The 19615-nt window shown below is 48.4% G+C and overlaps 1 protein-coding gene across 1 annotated transcript in view; it reads right to left on the bottom strand.

Moving 5' to 3' along the window:
• Positions 1-19615, bottom strand: part of acbd6 (acyl-CoA binding domain containing 6) — a 404357-nt gene that overhangs the window by 221504 nt on the left and 163238 nt on the right. Inside the window, exon 5 of the mRNA XM_078407810.1 lies at positions 8991-9067. Within this exon, the coding sequence (XP_078263936.1) occupies positions 8991-9067 (77 nt within the window). The remainder of the gene's footprint in view (positions 1-8990; positions 9068-19615) is intronic.

Raw genomic sequence — 19615 nt, 5'->3', positions numbered from 1 at the left:
TCAGGCCATTGATAGCTGTGTGCGAGGTGAAAACGAGTTACATACCCCGCTGAGTCATGCCAGCTTTTTGCGTCTATCTTTGGTTTAACCCAGCATCTGCTGTTCCTTCCTACACACATTGTCTGATCCTTGCTGTATGACTTTTACTTTATTTACATGTGAAAGAACGGTTGACTAAAAACTAACACACTACAGAGTCTATGTAAATACAATACAGATCAAATACAGAATAATCTTTTTATCATTTCAAATGTAATGGTGCATTACTAAGTCTTTTTTGTTACAGCGCTCAATTAAAATTCATGGGACTAGCTGCTGATTGGGCCTTGACTCACACAATACTTAATATCTCCCCTTCCCTGCAAATGAAAGAAAGGCTTTGTTTAGTTTACTTTAGTTTAGAGATATAGCGCGGAAACAGGCCCTTCAGCCCACCGAGTCCGCGCCGACCAGCGATCCCCACACATTAACACTATCCTACACACACTCAGGACAATTTACATTTATACCAAGCCAATTAACCTACAAACCTGCACGTCTCTGGAGTGTGGGAGGAAACTGAAGCACCTGGAACAAACCCACTGGGTCACGGGGAGAACGTACAAACTCCATACAGACAAGCACCCATAGTCAGGATTGAACCCGGGCCTCTGGCACTGTAAGGCAGTAGCTCTACCATGATGCCACTGTGCCGCCCATCATTGATATCTGAATGCACACTCGGTGTTAGCCTTGGAGTTCTTGCTTGTGGAGGTAAAAGCAAGCACCAAAAGTTTCAAAATGTAATATGAATATGATAACCCTGTAATTAAGTGTGCTTGTCTGATATCCGTGAAGGACCGACAGTAAATGTTTCAGTTCCAGTTGTGTTAGAGAGCCCTGAATTCCAGATTCAGGGGCAGGCTCAGAGGACCATCGGAACACAGCTACCAGCCTTGGAGGGCATCTACAACACACGATGCCTCAGAAAAGCCACCAGCATCCACAAAGACTCTTCACACCCCTGCAACAGTCTGTTCGAACTTCTACCATCGGGCAGACGATACAAGGCCTTCTACGCCCGCACCTCCAGACTCAGGAACAGCTTCATCCCCAGGGCCATAGCTGCTATGAACCGGTCCTGCTGAGCCGGATGGTCACATCGCACAGTGAACCGGCACAGATCTACTTGCACTTTATTCTGTTTTAAAACTGTTCCAATTTGTTTCATTGGTTGTTTAAATTAATACTGACTAGCTAATTAATTTATTGCATGGTATGGGAGGTGCATTCCCAATCTCGTTGTACCCCTGTACAATGACAATAAAGATATATTGTATTGTTCCTTCCCAGCTGTTATCAGGCAACTGAAGTCTTCTCACCAGCCAGAGAACGGTCCTGACCTCCCATCAACCTCTTTAGAGACCTCAAACTGTCAATCATCGGACTTTGCCTCACACTAAATATCATTCCCTTTATCCTGTATCTGGACTCTGTGGATGGCATGATTGTACGCAAGTATAGTCTTTTCGCTGATGGGTTAGCATGCAACAAAAACGTTTTCACTGTACCTCGGACAAATAAATGCATCAAATCCATCTCTTCCAAATGCTCAAAATGACACAGAGTGCTAGAGTAACTCAGCGGGTCAGGCATCATCTCTGGGGAACATGGATAGGTGACGTTTCACAGAGTGCTGGAGTAACTCAGCGGGTCAGGCATCATCTCTGGGGAACATGGATAGGTGACGTTTCACAGAGTGCTGGAGTAACTCAGCGGGTCAGGCATCATCTCTGGGGAACATGGATAGGTGACGTTTCACAGAGTGCTGGAGTAACTCAGCGGGTCAGGCAGCATCTCTGGGGAACATGGATAGGTGACGTTTCACAGAGTGCTGGAGTAACTCAGCGGGTCAGGCAGCATCTCTGGAGAACATGGATAGGTGACGTTTCACAGAGTGCTGGAGTAACTCAGTGGGTCAGGCAGCATCTCTGGGGAACATGGATAGGTGACGTTTCACAGAGTGCTGGAGTAACTCAGCGAGTCAGGCAGCATCTCTGGAGAACATGGATAGGTGACGTTTTGGGTCGGGACCCTTCTTCACGTTGATTGTAGGGGGGCAGGAGATAGCTGGTAGAGGGGAGAGGCAGGACAAAGCGTGGCAGGCAACAGATGGAAGCAGGTGAGGGGAGGATGGGGGCGGTTTACAGGCAGACGGTCGGAACAAAGGCCAGAGTAAAAGCAGACGGTGTGAGACAGGGTTGAAGAGTGAATAATTTGCAACTTATGGGCAGCACGGATGCGCAGTGGCAGAGTTGTTGCCACATCCATTGATTCCTTTACCCCAAAGTGCTAAATCTAACTCTCTCTTGAAAATATCCAGAGAATTGGCCTCCACTGCAGAGAATTCCACAGATTCCCAACTCTCTGGGTGAAAATAAGATTAAAAAGATAAATGGCACTGAGGGTGCGGAGAGGAAGATTTAAAGGTAAAATCAGTGAGGCAGGGGGAAAGTCCATGCATTAATCTGGAGATCAGGTCTTGTAAGAAAATAACTGCAGATGCTGGTACAAATTGAAGGTATTTATTCACAGAATGCTGGAGTAACTCAGCAGGTCAGGCAGCATCTCAGGAGAGAAGGAATGGGTGACGTTTCGGGTCTGAAGAAGGGTCTCGACCCGAAATGTCCCCCTTTCCTTCTCTCCTGAGATACTGCCTGACCTGCTGAGTTATTCCAGCATTTTGTGAATAAATACCCTGGAGATGCAATGGCTGGTGTGGAACTAGTAGGCTTAGAAATAAACTGCAATACAAATGCTATCATACTTGTTGGGCCTTCATGACCAAGTTAAGACCCTAACGTTTTTAATCAAAATTTCAAACTTGAAGGTGACAAGATGGTGCCCAAAACATGGTGACTCTCATGTAGCGACAGTCTACTATATTACACTCTTAGAGGTTATAGGCAGGTATGTGAGTGAGGTAAACAAAAAGAGGAAAAGATCCGAGCACTGTACAACGGCAGTCAAAAAATTGGAAAACTTTTGAAAATTTACACACAAAATTACCAGTTTCCAGCCTCTTTTAGTGCATTTCAAAGTAAAAACAGAAATTACAAAATAATGTGAATGTGTCACTGTACACAAATAACATTTTGAAGTAAATTCGCACATTAATTGATAAACAGCCCAAAAAGGTGGTAATTGGCTTTTCTGCTGTTTTATATTTTAACCCTGTCTTAATTAATTTAGTTGTATAATCTTGCACTTAAATTTAATATTTAATCATTACAGTACCTACCAGTACAGTGCTTCAGTCTGAAGAAGGGTCTCGACCCGAAACATCACCCATTCCTTCTCTGCCTGACCTGCTGAGTTACTACAGCATTTTGTGAATAAATACCTTCGATTTATACCAGCATCTGCAGTTATTTTCTTATACTTACAGTACCACCACTGGTTTTCTTGCACTCTTGGTTGCAGAGCTTTGCTGGTTTATCCAGCAGGCCAAGGAAGTCGGCTATGGGGATAGATGTGCTGGCTCCAGCTGGGCTGGAGTTCCAGAGCCCCGGCCGCAGGTTGCAAATTCAACCCACCGATCGGCCGTGGAAGTCCTGATGAGGTCGAGATTGGCTGCCTTGCCCAGCCTAGGGGGCACATTTTCGGGGAGACTTCCAGGGATTTCTCGCGGAACCCCTAGCGATCTCTAGCGGGACCCTAGTGTTCAATACAAGTCTACATTTATTCACAAAATGCTGGAGTAACTCAGCAGGTCAGGCAGCATCTCAGGAGAAAAAGAATGGGTGACGTTTCGGGTTGAGACCCTTCTTCAGACAGATGTCAGGGGGGCGGCGCCTAACGGCTGCGGCTCGCTGGCAGTCTGTTCGTCTTTTTTCCTTTTTTTGTTGTGTGTCGGTGTTGGGATGGTTTTTGTTTTTGTTTTTTGGCTGTGTATGTGTGGGGGGGTGGGGGGTGTGGGGGGGTGTGGGGTGTGGGGTGGGGGAAACCTTTCTTTTTTAGGTCTCTTCCTCGCGGCGCGGGGCGCGGCTCGGCCGCGGGGCCTTCCATCGCCCGCGGGGCCTTCCATCGCCCGGCGCGGCTCGGCCGCGGGACCTAACATCGCCCGGCGCGGCTCGGCCGCGGGACTTTACATCACTGGTGCGGCTCGGCCGCGGGACTTTACATCACTGGTGCGGCTCGGCCGCGGGGCCTTCTATCGCCCGGCGCGGCTCGGCCGCGGGGCCTTCCATTGCCCGGCGCGGCTCGGCTGCGGGACCTAACATCGCCCGGCGCGGCTCAGCCGCGGGACTTTACATCACTGGTGCGGCTCGGCCGCGGGACTTTACATCGCTGGTGCGGCTCGGCCGCGGGGCCTTCCATCGCCCGGCGCGGCTCGGCCGCGGGACTTAGCTGCGCACGGTACGGCCGCGGGGCCTTCCATCGCCCGGCTCGGCCGCGGGATGTTTCAGCGCCCGGTGCGGCTCGGCCGCGGGGACTTGGGCGTGGGGAAGAGAGTGGAAGTTTTGTTGCCTCCATCACAGTGAGGGGGTGTTTGGAGTCACTGTGATGGATGTTTGTGTTGGGGTCGTGTGTCTTGTGTTCTTTTTTTTGTGTGACTGCTGGTAACGTAATTTCGTTCGGTACCTCGGTACCGAATGACAAATAAAGCTCTGTATTCTGTATTCAAAGGAAGGATATAGGTGGAGACAGGAAGATAGAGGGAGATCTGGGAAGGAGGAGGGGAAGTGAGGGATAGAGGAACTATTTAAAGTTGGAGAAGTCGATGTTCATACCACTGGGCTGCCTATATCCTTTCCACCTATATCCTTCCTTTGTCCCGCCCCCCTGACATCAGTCTGAAGAAGGGTCTCGACCCGAAACGTCACCCATTCCTTCTCTCCTGAGATGCTGCCTGACCTGCTGAGTTACTCCAGCAATTTGAGAATAAATACCTTCGATTTGTACCGGCATCTGCAGTTATTTTCTTATACTACAAGTCTACACATCGTTTTTTTAAAAAAAATCTTTTTTTCGATCTGATTTCTCTGTTTATTTGGCAGTGAAAAAGGCGGAAATCATGAAAAAATCGCGGAAAATGGATTTTAAAAACGGGGAGATCCGCGGAAAAATTCACATGCCTGTATATGATTGTGCCTAATGTATACAAGGAGTGTCACTGAACTGTATGAAATAAAAATATCCCACTGTACTTTTGAGGTACACTCGACTATAAAGTACACTGAACCATTGAAATTCTAATCTGCATGATAGACCTCCAAACCGATGGTGCACAACCCCTGATGATAAAGTTATTCAAACAGCAATATCAGTGTTCTTTCATTCAATATTGTTAAGCCAAGCATTCTCCTCGGTTGGTTGGCAAACACTGTGGCTAATAATTTGCAACATTATCGCATTAAAAAGCAATGCAAAATTGACATGATGACAAAGTGTTAGAAAATAACTGCAGATGCTGGTACAAATCGTAGGTATTTATTCACAAAATGCTGGAGTAACTCAGCAGGTCAGCCGGATCTCAGGAGGGAAGGAATGGGCGACGTTTCGGGTCGGGACCCTTCTTCAGACTGATGTCAGGGGGGGCGGGACAAAGGAAGGATATAGGTGGAGACAGGAAGATAGAGGGAGATCTGGGAAGGGGACGGGAAGAGAGGGAAAGAGGAACTATCTAAAGTTGGAGAAGTCAATGTTCATACCACTGGGCTGCAAGCTGCCCAGGCGAAATATGAGGTGCTGTTCCTCCAATTTCCAGTGGGCCTCACTATGGCACTGGAGGAGGCCCATGACAGAAAGGTCAGACTGGGAATGGGAGGGGGAGTTGAAGTGCTCAGCCACCGGGATATCAGGTTGGTTAACGCGGACCGAGCGCAGGTGTTGAGCAAAGCGATCGCCGAGCCTGCGTTTGGTTTCGCCGATGTAAATAAGTTGACATCTGGAGCAGCGGATGCAATAGATGAGGTTGGAGGAGGTGCAGGTGAACCCCTGTCTCACCTGGAAAGACTGTTTGGGTCCTTGGATGGAGTTAAGGGGGGAGGTAAAGGGACAGGTGATGCATCTCCTGCGGTTGCTGGGGAAAGTGCCCGGGGAGGAGGTGGTTTGGGTAGGAAGGGACGAGTGGACCAGGGAGTTATGGAGGGAACGGTCTCTGCGGAACGCAGAACAAAATGTTAGTGAATATAAAATGATTCTCTCTTAACCCACGCCTGGCTGCAGTGAGGAAAAACTCTTGAATTTCGATCTTAAATAACAATGCGAACTGGTGATTTTAATTTTTTTAACATAATGATATTGAATTGTCGTGGAATTATTTTCAAATGTCATTCCTCGTTTCCTCTTAGGGAGCTACAACTGCAGTTGAGAGTTTTATCTTCATTCGTGTGTGTAGGAAGGAACTGCAGATGCCGGTTTAAACCAAAGATGAACACAAGAAGCTGGAGTAACTCAGCGGGTCAGGCAGCATCTCTGGTGAAAAGGAATAGGTGACGTGTCCTATTCCTAGGAAACGTTACCATTCCTTTTCTCCAGAGATGCTGCCTGACCCGCTGAGTTACTCCAGCTTTTGGTGTCTATATGTTCATTCGTTTAGTTTTTAATTCCCAGTTGAGATTTACAGCATGGAAACAGACCCATTGGCCCAACGAGTCTATGCCCACTGTCGATCACACAAGTTCTCTCCCACTTTTGCATCCACTCCCTGCACACCGTGTATAAGATCATGAGAAGAATAGGTAGGATAAATGCACAGGGTCTTTTACCCACACGAGGGGCCTTTCGAGCCAGCACCACCATTCAATGTGATCATGGCTGATCATTCTCAATCAGTACCCCGTTCCTGCCTTCTCCCCATACCCCCTGACTCCGCTATCCTTAAGAGCTCTATCTAGCTCTCTCTTGAATGCATTCAGAGAATTGGCCTCCACTGCCTTCTGAGGCAGAGAATTCCAGATTTACAACTCTCTGACTGAAAATGTTTTTCCTCATCTCCGTTCTAAATGGCCTACCCCTTATTCTTAAACTGTGGCCCCTGGTTATGGACTCCCCCAACATTGGGAACATGTTTCCTGCCTCTAACGTGTCCAACCCCTTAATAATCTTATACGTTTCAATAAGATCCCCTCTCATCCTTCTAAATTCCAGTGTAAAAAAGCCTAGTCGATCCAGCCTTTCAACATACGACAGTCCCGCCATTCCGGGAATTAACCTAGTAAACCTAGGGTGCACGCCCTCAATAGCAAGAATATCCTTCCTCACATTTGGAGACCAAAACTGCACACAGTACTCCAGGTGCGGTCTCACTAGGGCCCTGTACAACTGTAGAAGGACCTCTTTGCTCCTATACTCAACTCCTCTTGTTACGAAGGCCAACATTCCATTGGCTTTCTTCACTGCCTGCTGTACCTGCATGCTTCCTTTCAGTGACTGATGCACTAGGACACCCAGATCTCGTTGTACGTCCCCTTTTCCTAACTTGACACCATTCAGATAATAATCTGCCTTCCTATTCTTACCACCAAAGTGGATAACCTCACACTTATCCACATTAAACTGCATCTGCCATGCATCCGCCCACTCACACAACCTGTCCAAGTCACCCTGCAACCTCATAGCATCTTCCTCCCAGTTCACACTACCACCTAGCTTTGTGTCATCTGCAAAATTGCTAATGTTACTATTAATCCCTTCATCTAAGTCATTAATGTAAATTGTAAATAGCTGCGGTCCCAGCACCGAGCCTTGCGGTACCCCACAAGTCACTGCCAGCCATTCTGAAAGGGACCCATTTATCCCCACTCTATGCTCTCTGTCTGCCAACCAATTTTCTATCCAAGGTATTTCATCACAAAATGCTGGAGTAACTCAGCAGGTCAGGCAGCATCTCAGGAGAGAAGGAATGGGTGACGCTTCGGGTCGAGACCCTTCCTCAGATTGATGTCAGGGGGGTGGGACAAAGGAAGGATATAGGTGGAGACAGGAAGAAAGAGGGAGAACTGGGAAGGGGGAGGGGAAGAGAGGGACAGAGGAACTATCTAAAGTTGGAGAAGTCAATGTTCATACCGCTGGGCTGCAAGCTGCCCAAGCGAAATATGAGGTGCTGTTCCTCCAATTTCCGGTGGGCCTCACTATGGCACTGGAGGAGGCCCATGACAGAAAGGTCAGACTGGGAATGGGAGTTGAAGTGCTCAGCAACTGGGAGATCAGGTATTGGTTAAGGCGTACTGAGTGAAGGTGTTGAGCGAAACGATCGCCTGCATATGGTTTCGCCGATGTAGAGAAGTTGACATCTAGAGCAGCGGATGCAATAGATGAGGTTGGAGGAGGTGCAGGTGAACCTCTGTCTCACCTTTACTGTCCTTCTTTATATTCTTGGCCAGCTTCCCGTCATACTTCATCTTTTCAGCCCGTATTGCCCGTTTTGTTACCTTCTGTTGTTCTATGAAAGTTTCCCAATCCTCTGGCTTCCCGCTACTCTTTGCTGTGTTATACATCTTTTCTTTTAGTTTTATTCCATCCCTAACTTCCCTTGTCAGCCACAGTTGCCTCCTACTCCCCTTAGAATCTTTCTTTCTCTTTCTCTTCGGGGCATTAGGGGCAATTTACAGAGGGGCCAATTAACTGGCAAACCCACACGTCTTTGTGGAGTGTGGGAGGAAACCGGAGCGCCCGGAGAAAACCCACGCGGTCAACGGGAGAACGTACAAGCTCCACACAGACAGCACCCGTAGTCAGGATCGAACCCGGGTCTCTGGTGCCGTGAGGTTCTTGAATACTGTTACGAAATAAGAGAGGAAATGACGCCATTTTGGGAGTAGAGCAATCAAACAGAAAATACCAAGAAATATATGACATGGATTAAAATCTTTTCTCTCTCGTACAATAACTTTTGATTTCAGAATCATGTAACAGGAATACAATCAAGTCATCGTCTTGCCGTTAGATAGTCTGCGAGCTTTGAAACAACAAAGGCCATAAAATAATCAACGTTTGTAACTTACTTTGCTCTCGGCGTGTGTGTTAGAATTGGTGCCTCTTTGCCAAGTTTAGCTTTCGTGTTTGACAATGCACTTCTGTCCTGAAACACAAAATTCACACCCATAAAATTCATGGTCATCCAATCCCTTAAACCAGATGTGTTATTTCCTCATGTTTGAGACACAAAACATGCATCACATTTTGTTTTGGGATTTTTTTGTTGTGAAATATAAATTAAACTTTTGCTGAAGAATTATGGATGGAGTCATAGAGGCCATTCGGCCCAACTTGCCCACACCGGCCAACATGTCCCAGCTGCACTAGTCCCACCTGCCCACGTTTGGCCCATATCCCTCCAAACCTGTCCTATCCATGTACCTGTCTAATTGCTTCTGAAACGTTGGGATAGTCCCAGCCTCAACTACCTCCTCCGGCAGCTTGTTCCATACACCCACCACCCTTTGTGTGAAAAAGTTACCCCTCAGATTCCTATTAAATCTTTCCCCATTCCACATTTAAAGCAGAGATAGCTATATTCTTGATTAGTGCGGGTGTCATGGGGTTATGGGGAGAAGGCAGCAGAATGGGGTTAGGAGGGAGAGATAGATCAGCCACGATTGAATGGCGGAGTAGACTTGATGGGCCGAATGGCCTAATCTCCTATTACATATGAACTTCACCTTAAACCTTTGCCCTTTGGTTTTTGATTCCCCCACTCCGGGCAAGAGAATCCGTGCGTCTGTTTCCTCTCATAATTGGGGCAGGTTGGTCAGTGTGGGCAAGTTGGGCCGAAGGGCCTGTTTCCACACAAAGCAAAGCAAGAAGAAGGGTTTGTTTTCTGCCTAAATCGTCACACACGTTAAAGTTTGAATAAAATCACCGAGGATTTTCCCAAATCGTAAACAGGTTTACGATATGCACATTTCCAGAGAACGCCACAGGGCACAAAAACAACGGTAATATGTGGTACACCAAATACTGACACTGCAAAATAAACCATCTGTGAATTCTCAATACTGTGTCACCCTTACGTTCAATAACATTCACTCAATCCCAAATAGATGATCAGTAAATAACTGGGCAAGATGCAATAGCATCCTTAATTAATGTGCAAGAATGGAATGTGTGGGAAGGAACTGCAGATGCTGCTTTACACTGAAAATGCTGGAGTAACTCAGCGGGACAGGCAGCATCTCTGGAGAGAAGGAATGGTTGACGTTTCGGGTCGAGACCCTTCTTCAGACCCCAAACGTCACCCATTCCTCCCATCCAGAGATGCCGCTGAGTGACTCCAGCTTTTTGTGTCTATCTTCGGTGTAAACCAGCTTCTGTAGTTCCTTCTTACTCTAAACATATCAACGTTCACTGGGGCTGGATGCATTTCAGAGCAATTACAGGAAGCAGTTACTTTGTGTGATTGCTTTGACTCCCTCTGGTTTCTGATAATCGGACAAAGGCAGGGACAAAGAGCAGATGGTTCACTAACCACTATGATGTTCAGAGGGGGAGGGCATGTGACCTTTTCATGTTGACAACACCCAACAAACTCTGCAAGAAAGAGCAACTTCAGATGGAGTTCAACCACCAATGACAAGCAAACCTGTTACTCAAAGAGAGACACCAATTGCTGGAGCAACTCAGCGTAACAGCCAACATCTCTGGAGGGAAGGAATGGGTAACCTGTTACATAGTTTAGTTTAGTTTATTTAGTTTAGAGATACAGTGCGGAAACAGGCCCTTCGACCCACCGGGTCGCGCCGACCAGCAATCCCCACACATTAACACTATCCTACACACACCAGGGACAGTTTTTACATTTACCCAGTCAATTAACCCACATACGTGCACGTCTTTGGAGTGTGGGAGGAAAGCAAAGATCTCGGAGAAAAGTGGCGCAGCTGTACAGTTGCTGCCTTACAGCGAATGCAGCGCCGGAGACTCAGGTTCGATCCTGACTATGGGTGCCGTCTGTACGGAGTTTGTACGCTCTCCCCGTGACCTGCGTGGGTTTTCTCCGAGATCTTCGGTTTCCTCCCACACTCCAAAGACGTACAGGTATGTAGGTTAATTGGCTGGGCAAATGTAAAAATTGCCCCTAGTGTGTGTAGGATAGTGTTAGTGTGCGGGGATCACTGGGCGGCATAGACCAAGTGGGCCGAAGGGCCTGTTTCTGCGCTGTATCTCCAAATCTAAAAATCTAAAACCCATGTAGGTCACGGGGAGAAAGTACAAACTCCGTACAGACAGCACCTGTAGTCGGGATCGAACCCGGGTCTCCGGCGCTGCATTCGCTGTAAGGCAGCAACTCTACCGCTGCGCCACCGTGCCACCAACATATTCACTCGTTTAGAGATACCACGTGGAAACAGGCCCTTCTACCCACTGAGTCCATGCTGACCATCATCATCCATACACTAGTTCTATCCCACACAATATTGACAATTTACAGAATCCAATTGACCTACGAACCCGCTCATCTTTGGAGTGCGAGAGAGAGAAACGTAGCATCCAGAGGAAACCCAAGTGTTCACGGGGAGAACGTACAAACTCCGTACAGACAGCACCCGTAGTCATCTCTCCCTCCTAGCCCCATTCTCCTGCCTTCTCCCCATAACCTCTCACACCCGCACTAATCAACAATCTATCTATCTCTGCCTTAAACATATTGGAGAATAGGGATGGGTGATGTTTCGGGCTGAGACCTTCCTTACTGAGAGTCAGGGGAGGGGGAAACTAGAGGCATGAAAAGGTTCAGAACAGAAAAGTTCAGAATGGCTCTGACGTGTTCTGACCTTTTCATATCTCTGTGTCTCCCTCTCCCCTGACTCTCAGTCTGAAGAAGGGTCTCGATTCAACCCAGCCCCCTCCCCAGGTACTTTCCCCTGCAACCGCAGGAGATGCAACACCTGTCCCCCCCCCCGACTCCATCCAAGGACCCAAACAGTCTTTCCAGGTGAGGCAGAGGTTCACCTGCACCTCCTCCAACCTCACCTACTGTATCCGCTGTTCCAGGTGTCAACTTCTCTACATCGGCGAGACCAAGCGCAGGCTCGGCGATCGTTTCACTCAACACCTCCGCTCAGTCCGCCTTAACCTACCTGATCTCCCGGTGGCTCAGCACTTCAACTCCCCGTCCCACTCCCAATCTGACCTTTCTGTCCTGGGCCTCCTCCTTTGTCAGAGTGAGGCCCAGCGCAAATTGGAGGAACAGCACCTCATATTTCGCTTGGGTAGTTTACACCCCAGCGGTACGAACATTGACTTCTCTAACTTCAGATAGTCCCTGCTTTCCCTCTCTATCCCCTCCCCCTTCCCAGTTCTCCCACCAGTCTTCCTGTTTCCTACTACATCCTATCTTTGTCCCGACCCCTCCCCTGACATCAGTCTGAAGAAGGGGGCTCGAACCAAAACGTCACCCATTCCCTCTCTCCTGAGATGCTGCCTGACCCGCTGAGTTACTCCAGCATTTTGTGTCTAGCCCGGTGGTGATCGTTGACCTCTTCCATTCTCCAGTACTAACATGACCCAAGTACAATTTTATTTATGTCAGGGAAATGCATAGAAGATACTATGTATACTTTCTCACTTTGTTGGTGCCCTTTATGTGGCGACTATTTGCATACATTGGGCATGCAAGCAAAGAATTTCACTGTGATCTGTCACAAGTGACAATAAAGTATTCATTCATTCATTCATTCATTCATTCATTCATTCATTCATTCATTCATTCATTCAGGAACTGCAGATGCAAGAAGAGTCTGAAGAAGTACTTCGACCCGAAATGTCACCCATTCCTTCTCTCCAGAGATGCTGCCTGTCCCGCTGAGTTACTCCAGCATTTTGTGTCTATCTTAATTTATGCCAGAATGGATATAATATAAGAAAATAACCGCAGATGCTGGTACAAATCGAAGGTATTTATTTCACAAAATGCTGGAGTAACTCAGCAGGTCAGGCAGCATCTCAGGAGAGAAGGAATGGGTGACGTTTCGGGTCGAGACCCTTCTTCAGACTGAAGAAGACGACTGCCCCATCCCCTGACATCAGTCTGAAGGTCTCGACTCGAAACGTCACCAATTCCTTCTCTCCTGAGATGCCGCCTGACCCGCTGAGTTACTCCAGCATTTTGTGAAATAAATACCAGAATGGATACATTGTGCCGATGCTAGAATCTTGAGTAAAACACAAAGTGCTGGAGTCACACCACGGGTCAGGCAGCATCTCTGGAGGACATAGATAGGTGACGTTTCAGATCGCGACCATTCTTCACACTGATTACAGAAGGGGGGGGGGGGGGGGGGGAAGCTGGAGAAGTGGTGTGGAGCAGAACAAAGCCTGGCAAGTGATAGGCGGGTTTGGAAAGAACTCCAGATGCCGGTTTACCTCAGCGGGTCAGGCAGCATCTGTGGGGAGAAGGAACGGCTGACGTTTCAGCCTGAGACCCTTCTTTAGACCGAGAGTCAGGGGAGAGGGAGACACAGAGGTATGGAAGGATGAAGGTCCTTGAACCTCATCCCCTTTGATGTCTCCTTTTTACACCCTCCCCTTCCATATCTCTGTGTCTCCCTCTCCCTTCACTCTCAGTGTGAAGAAGGGCCTCAACCCAAAACATCACCCAATCCTTCTATCCAGAGTTGCTGCCTGTCCCGCTGAGTTCCTCCAGCATTCTGTGTCTATCCTGGCAAGTGATAGGTGGAGTAGGAAGGAACTGCAGATGCTGGTGTATGCCAAAGATAGACGCAAAGTGCTGAAGTAACTTGGCGGGTCAGGCAGCATCCCTGGCAGTCTGAAGACGGGTTCCGACCTGAAATGTCACCCATTCCTTTTTCTCCAGAGATGCTGACTGACCCACTGAGTTACTCCAGCATTGTAAGTCTCCTAAGTGATAGGTGGATACAGGTTGGAGGGGTTGATCGGTGGATGGGTGAAGGAGGTGAGATAAGTTGGAGGTGAAAAGGGTCGAGACCCTTCTTCAGACTGGCTCTGTGGGGAGGGAAACTAGAGGTACGAAAAGGTTCAGAACAGGACAAAAGGGTGTCAAATAAGGAGCGAAGGATGAAATATTAAGCCAGAGGGTCGGATAAAGGTGGAGAAGGATAGGGAGGGGGGGGGCAGGATAGTGCGAGAAATGGATGCACATGTTCTGTTCTTGTTCTTGGTTCTTGGTCCTCCAAAATATTACAAATTCCAGTATGGCCTTAAGCAAGAAGGTAGAAGAAGAGCTGCCTTAAATGTAGTTGCTTCTGGTTGAGTAACTATAGTAGGGTGAAGACTATTCCATGCTTTAATTGTGTGAGGGAAGAATGGATTGCTATACACATCTGTCTTGATAGCTGGTATCTCAAATGGAATCGAATGCCCTCGTCCACTCCAGATAGGGTTTGGGTTTGCTGTAGATGTGGTCATCTATGTCGAGCCGACCATTCAACATTTTGTAAAAACAGGTCAAACGGTGGGTGGGCTTTACGTCTGTCATGGGGAGTGTTCCACCCCGATGAATGTAAAAGTTCGGTAACACGTTCGATGGAAGAAATGTTTTTAATTGTGTATTAATCCCAAGCTGCAACTGCGTAGTCCAAATGTGGTCTAACAAGGGTGAAGTATAACTAATTAAGAGGGGGAATAAAAGGGGATGAGGGAGCTATATCCATTGGCCTTGCCAATACCCACTCCTCAATTAACATTGCTATATTCATTCACCTGACCATAGCCTAGGCAGGAGTATGACTGTCACTTTACCACAGAAATATATTTTATTGGTTTGAAGCCCTTTGGCGTATTGAGTGATGTCGGGAGTACTATGTACCTGGAATCTCAGCTGACAGTGCCTCATCGTACGACAAGTACGCAAAACTGGACGAGCAACATCCCTTCTCAGAGGAAACTATGAACATGGGGGAGATGGTCACGGCAGCAATATCAGAGGAACGATGGAAATCCTGTTGAGAGTGCTGATGTGACACACAACAGTCAGAGAGGGTGGTCAACCATCAACAAGCTCAACAACGATCCCCCAGAAGGCAACGCTGCACTCTAACGTTATAGCAGATCAGGTCGCTCACCAGCTCCTTCTGAACGGTAAACCACCGCACGAGAAGTGCCACAAAGGGAGTCCCTTGCATCAGTGTGGTAAAGAGTCAAGCTGGTACTTCAACAGCGTGGAACTCCAAACGGCAATCGCTTCCCTCAATAGCGACAAGGCAGCTGGGCTCGATGACAATCGCACAGAACAGATCGAACATCTTGGGCAGATTACACGAGACTGGCTCCTCTTGCTGTTCAACAATTGTGTAACCCTCTCCCAGATACCTAAAAGATGGTGGAAAGCCCGTGTGATCGCTATCTTTAAGCCAGGGACAGACCCTGAAGAAGCAAAAAGATCCAGACCGATCTCCCTGCTATGCCATCTCTTCAAGCTTGCTCCAGACCCATCTCCCTCCTATGCCATCTCTTCAAGCTCACTACAGATCAATCTCCTATGCCATCTCTCCAAGCTTGTTACAGAACGATCTCCCTCCTATGCTGTCTGTTCAAGCTCGCTCCAGGCCGAACTCCCTCCTATGCCATCTCTTCAAGCTCTTTGAGTGCCTCATCCTGAACAGGCTAGGCCCAATCACGGAACAACACCTTATAGCAGAGCAAGCTGCCTTCCGGCCTGGGAGATCGTGTACCAGCCAAGTGCTCAATCTAACTCCGCGCATCGAGGACGGCTTTGAGAGGATTGAAGCAACTGGCGTGGTCTTTGTTGATCCGACAGCTGCCTCCGACACTGTGAACCACCGGCTGCTCCTCAACAAGCTCCATGACATGACAGAGGACTTCCACTTGACCAAACTGATTCAACTGTTACTGGAAAACAGACGCTTCGACGTTGAGCTAAATGGTAAACGCAGCAGATGGAGGAAACAAAAGAATGGCCTAGCACAGGGCAGCGCCCTTGCTCCGGTGCTGGTCAGTGTAGACACTAATGATCAGCCAGTGTTGCCAGGGACGAGAAGCTTCATTTTCGTTGAAGACCTTGGAATAGCAGCCCAGAGCACTCACATAGATGAGGTGGAAGCTACCCTCTTATCATCCTTAGACGACTTGACAAACTACTACAACTGAAGGCAAACCGTGCTGAGACCCAAGTTAGCCTGTTCCACCTTCGTAACCGCCAAGCTGGGAGGAAGCTGTCCTTAACACAGAATGGTGTCCCTTTGAGACATTGTGACTGCCCTGTTTATCTTGGGGTCACTCTGGACCGAGCCCTTTCCTTCAAGCAACACATTGAAAAGGTGAAGGGCAAAGTGAGGACGCGGAACAGCCTCCTAGGCAAGCTGGCCAACTCGTCATGAGGTACCAATGCATCCACGCTGCGGTCAACTGCTCTTGCGCTGTGCTACTCTGCTGCAGAGTGTGCTTGTCCTGTCTGGGAGAGATCATCTCATGCGAGGAAAGTTGATGCTGCCCTTAATGACAGCTGCAGATGCATCACTGGCTGCCTAAAACCAACGGGTGTGGAGAGCTTGCATGTCCTGGCCGGTATTGCTCCACCAGGAATCCACAGATCAGTTGCCGCTGGACCTGAACGTAGTGGGCAAGTTGGGGTCACCTGCCATCCCTGTCACTCCCATCGCCCAGCCCCAAACTGCCTGAAGTGGAGGAAGAGCTTCCTTCACACTGTCCAGCCACTGTCACAGTCTCCTCAAGCAACCAGACCAGCCTTGTGGGAAAAGAAACGCAGTGAAAACCACCACCACCAAATGCTGCCCATCCCAACCAAGGAACAGGTACCGGCTGGACCCAGGTGCGTCTGGAAGACCCTCAATAGGCTTGGTACAGGGATGGGCCGATGCATGGCCAATATGAGCAAATGGGGCTGTGCAGATGTGGCAGACACAGAATGTGAATGTGGAACATCTGTACAATCCATGCCACACCTACTAAGATGCCAACTTCTTCGTGAACAACGCTGCCTGGAAGATCTAGTGGTGTCAAACGAGAAGGAAGGCTGTCCACTGTGCAAGAGCCTGGCCCAACATTTGAAACATCGATGATGGACACGAAAGGACACGAAACGGTAGCGCAGCGGTAGAGTTGCTGCTTTACAGCGAATGCAGCGCCGGAGACTCAGGTTCGATCCTGACTACGGGTGCTGCACTGTAAGGAGTTTGTACGTTCTCCCCGTGACCTGCGTGGGTTTTCTCCGAGATCTTCGGTTTCCTCCCACACTCCAAAGACGTACAGTTATGTAGGTTAATTGGCGGGTAAATGTAAAAATTGTCCCTAGTGGGTGTAGGATAGTGTTAATGTACGGGGATCGCTGGGCGGCATGGACTTGGTGGGCCAAAAAGGCCTGTTTCCGGCTGTATATATATATGATATGATATGACAACAAAACTTTTCTGCATATCTTTCATTCATTTGTTCTATATCTCCCTGTATCACTGTCTATATCTCTCGATTCCCTCTCCCCCGACTCAGTCTGCAGAAGGGTCTTGACCCAAAACATCACCTATCCCTTGACCCAAAACATCAACCCTCCCCCAGCCCCACGCCTGTATCCACCTATCACTCACCCCTCTTGTCCTGGCTTCCATCTTCTCCCCCACCCACACCCAACCCCCCGACATAATCAGTCTGAAAAAGGCTCCCGATGCGAATCGTCACCTATCCATGTTCTCCAGAGATGCTGCCTGACCCGCTGAGTTACTCCAGCACTCTGTGAAACGTCACCTATCCATGTTCTCCAGAGACGCTGCCTGACCCGCTGAGTTACTCCAGCTTTTTATGTCTATCTTCGGTGTAAACCAGCATCTGCAGTTCCTTCCCACACATTAATGGCCGCCTGTCCTTTTACGCGTCGCCTTCACTCTTTGTGCAGGTAATAAAGAATTGTAAAACACTCAGAGCACGTTATTTATCATTGACAAGATCCTAATCAGCTACTTCTAAACAACACCCCAGACTGGCACGGAGGCACTGGGAGATGAGCACAACACAGTCGCCAGGTTTAGTGCTGCCTTTGACGTATTACGGATTGTCGCTGCCAAGAACTGACTCTGTGCTTTATGCTGTCAGCTCCAAACACGATTCAAAGTAATTACCATGTATGCAGAACTGCAGAGGCTGGTTTATGCCAAAGATAGGCACAAAGTGCTGGAGTAACACAGCAGGGTCAGGCAGCATCTCTGGAGGAAAAGGATGGGTGACGTTTCACAACGTGCTGGAGTAACACAGCGGGTCAGGCAGCATCTCTGGAAAACATGGATAGGTGACGTTTCACAGAGTGCTGGAGTAACACAGCGGGTCAGGCAGCATCTCTGGGGAACATGGATAGGTGACGTTTCACAGAGTGCTGGAGTAACTCAGCGGGTCAGGCAGCATCTCTGGAGAACATGGATAGGTGACGTTTCACAGAGTGCTGGAGTAACTCAGCGGGTCAGGCAGCATCTCTGGAGGACATGGATGGGTGACGTTTCGGGTCGGGACCCTTCTTTGTGACTTTCTTTAGTCAAAACCACATAGACACAAGGAACTGCAGATGCTGGATTACAAAAAAAAAGACAAAGTGCTGGATTGACTCTTCGGGTCAGGTAGCATCTCTGGAGGAAAAGGATGGGTGACGTTTCGGGTCGGGACATTTCTTTTAGTGCATCTTTAGTTAAAACCATGTGGACACAAGGAACTGCAGATGCTGCTTTCCAAAAAAAAGGCTTGGAGTGATTCAGCGGGTCAGGCAGCATCTCTGGAGACCATGAATACGTGACGATTCGGATCGGGAGCCTTTTTCAGACTGATTGTGTCGGGGGGTTGGGGTGTGGGTGGGGGAGAATATGGAAGCCAGGACAAGAGGGGTGAGTGATAGGTGGATACAGGCCGGGGGGGGAGGGGGGTGTGGGGGGAGGGTTGATAGGCAGATGGTTGGACAAAGGCCAGAGATGAAAAGATGAAAGCCATCTGGATTTGGCAAAAGGGAACAAGTTGAAAGATTGGGCGAGGTTTCATTGTTAATTAACTTGCATTTCTGAAACTGAAAAACACCACATTGCGTCTTCAAAATAACAATTCACGTAGGTCTGATTCGAGTGATGGCATTTACTTAAGTTGTAAGCACGTTATAAAAAGCCACAGTGCTTCCTGAGAAGGAGTACTGACGCAAAGAGCTGATTCAATAATCAACACAAAACTCATCAGATTTAAATGCAGGCGCTCACGGACGTACGATACAGTTTACTTCAGACCACAGAGATACAGTGCGGAAACAGACTCTTCAGCCCACCGAGTCTGTGCCGGCCCTGTACTATCCTAGACACTGGGGCCAATATATCATTTAGACAATAGACAATAGGTGCAGGAGGAGGCCATTCGGCCCTTCGAGCCAGCACCGCCATTCAATGTGAACATGGCTGATCATTCTCAATCAGTACCCCGTTCCTGCCTTCTCCCCATACCCCCCTGACTCCGCTATCCTTAAGAGCTCTATCTAGATCTCTCTTGAATGCATTCAGAGAATTGGCCTTCACTGCCTTCTGAGGCAGAGAATTCCACAGATTCACAACTCTCTGACTGAAAAAGTTTTTCCTCATCTCCGTTCTAAATGGCCTACCCCTTATTCTTAAACTGTGGCCCCTTGTTTTGGACTCCCCCAACATTGGGAACATGT

This window comes from Rhinoraja longicauda, chromosome 11, assembly GCF_053455715.1.
Source record: "Rhinoraja longicauda isolate Sanriku21f chromosome 11, sRhiLon1.1, whole genome shotgun sequence".
In the NCBI taxonomy this organism is placed as follows: Eukaryota; Metazoa; Chordata; class Chondrichthyes; order Rajiformes; family Arhynchobatidae; genus Rhinoraja; species Rhinoraja longicauda.
This window is presented reverse-complemented; position numbering and strand designations above follow the sequence as displayed.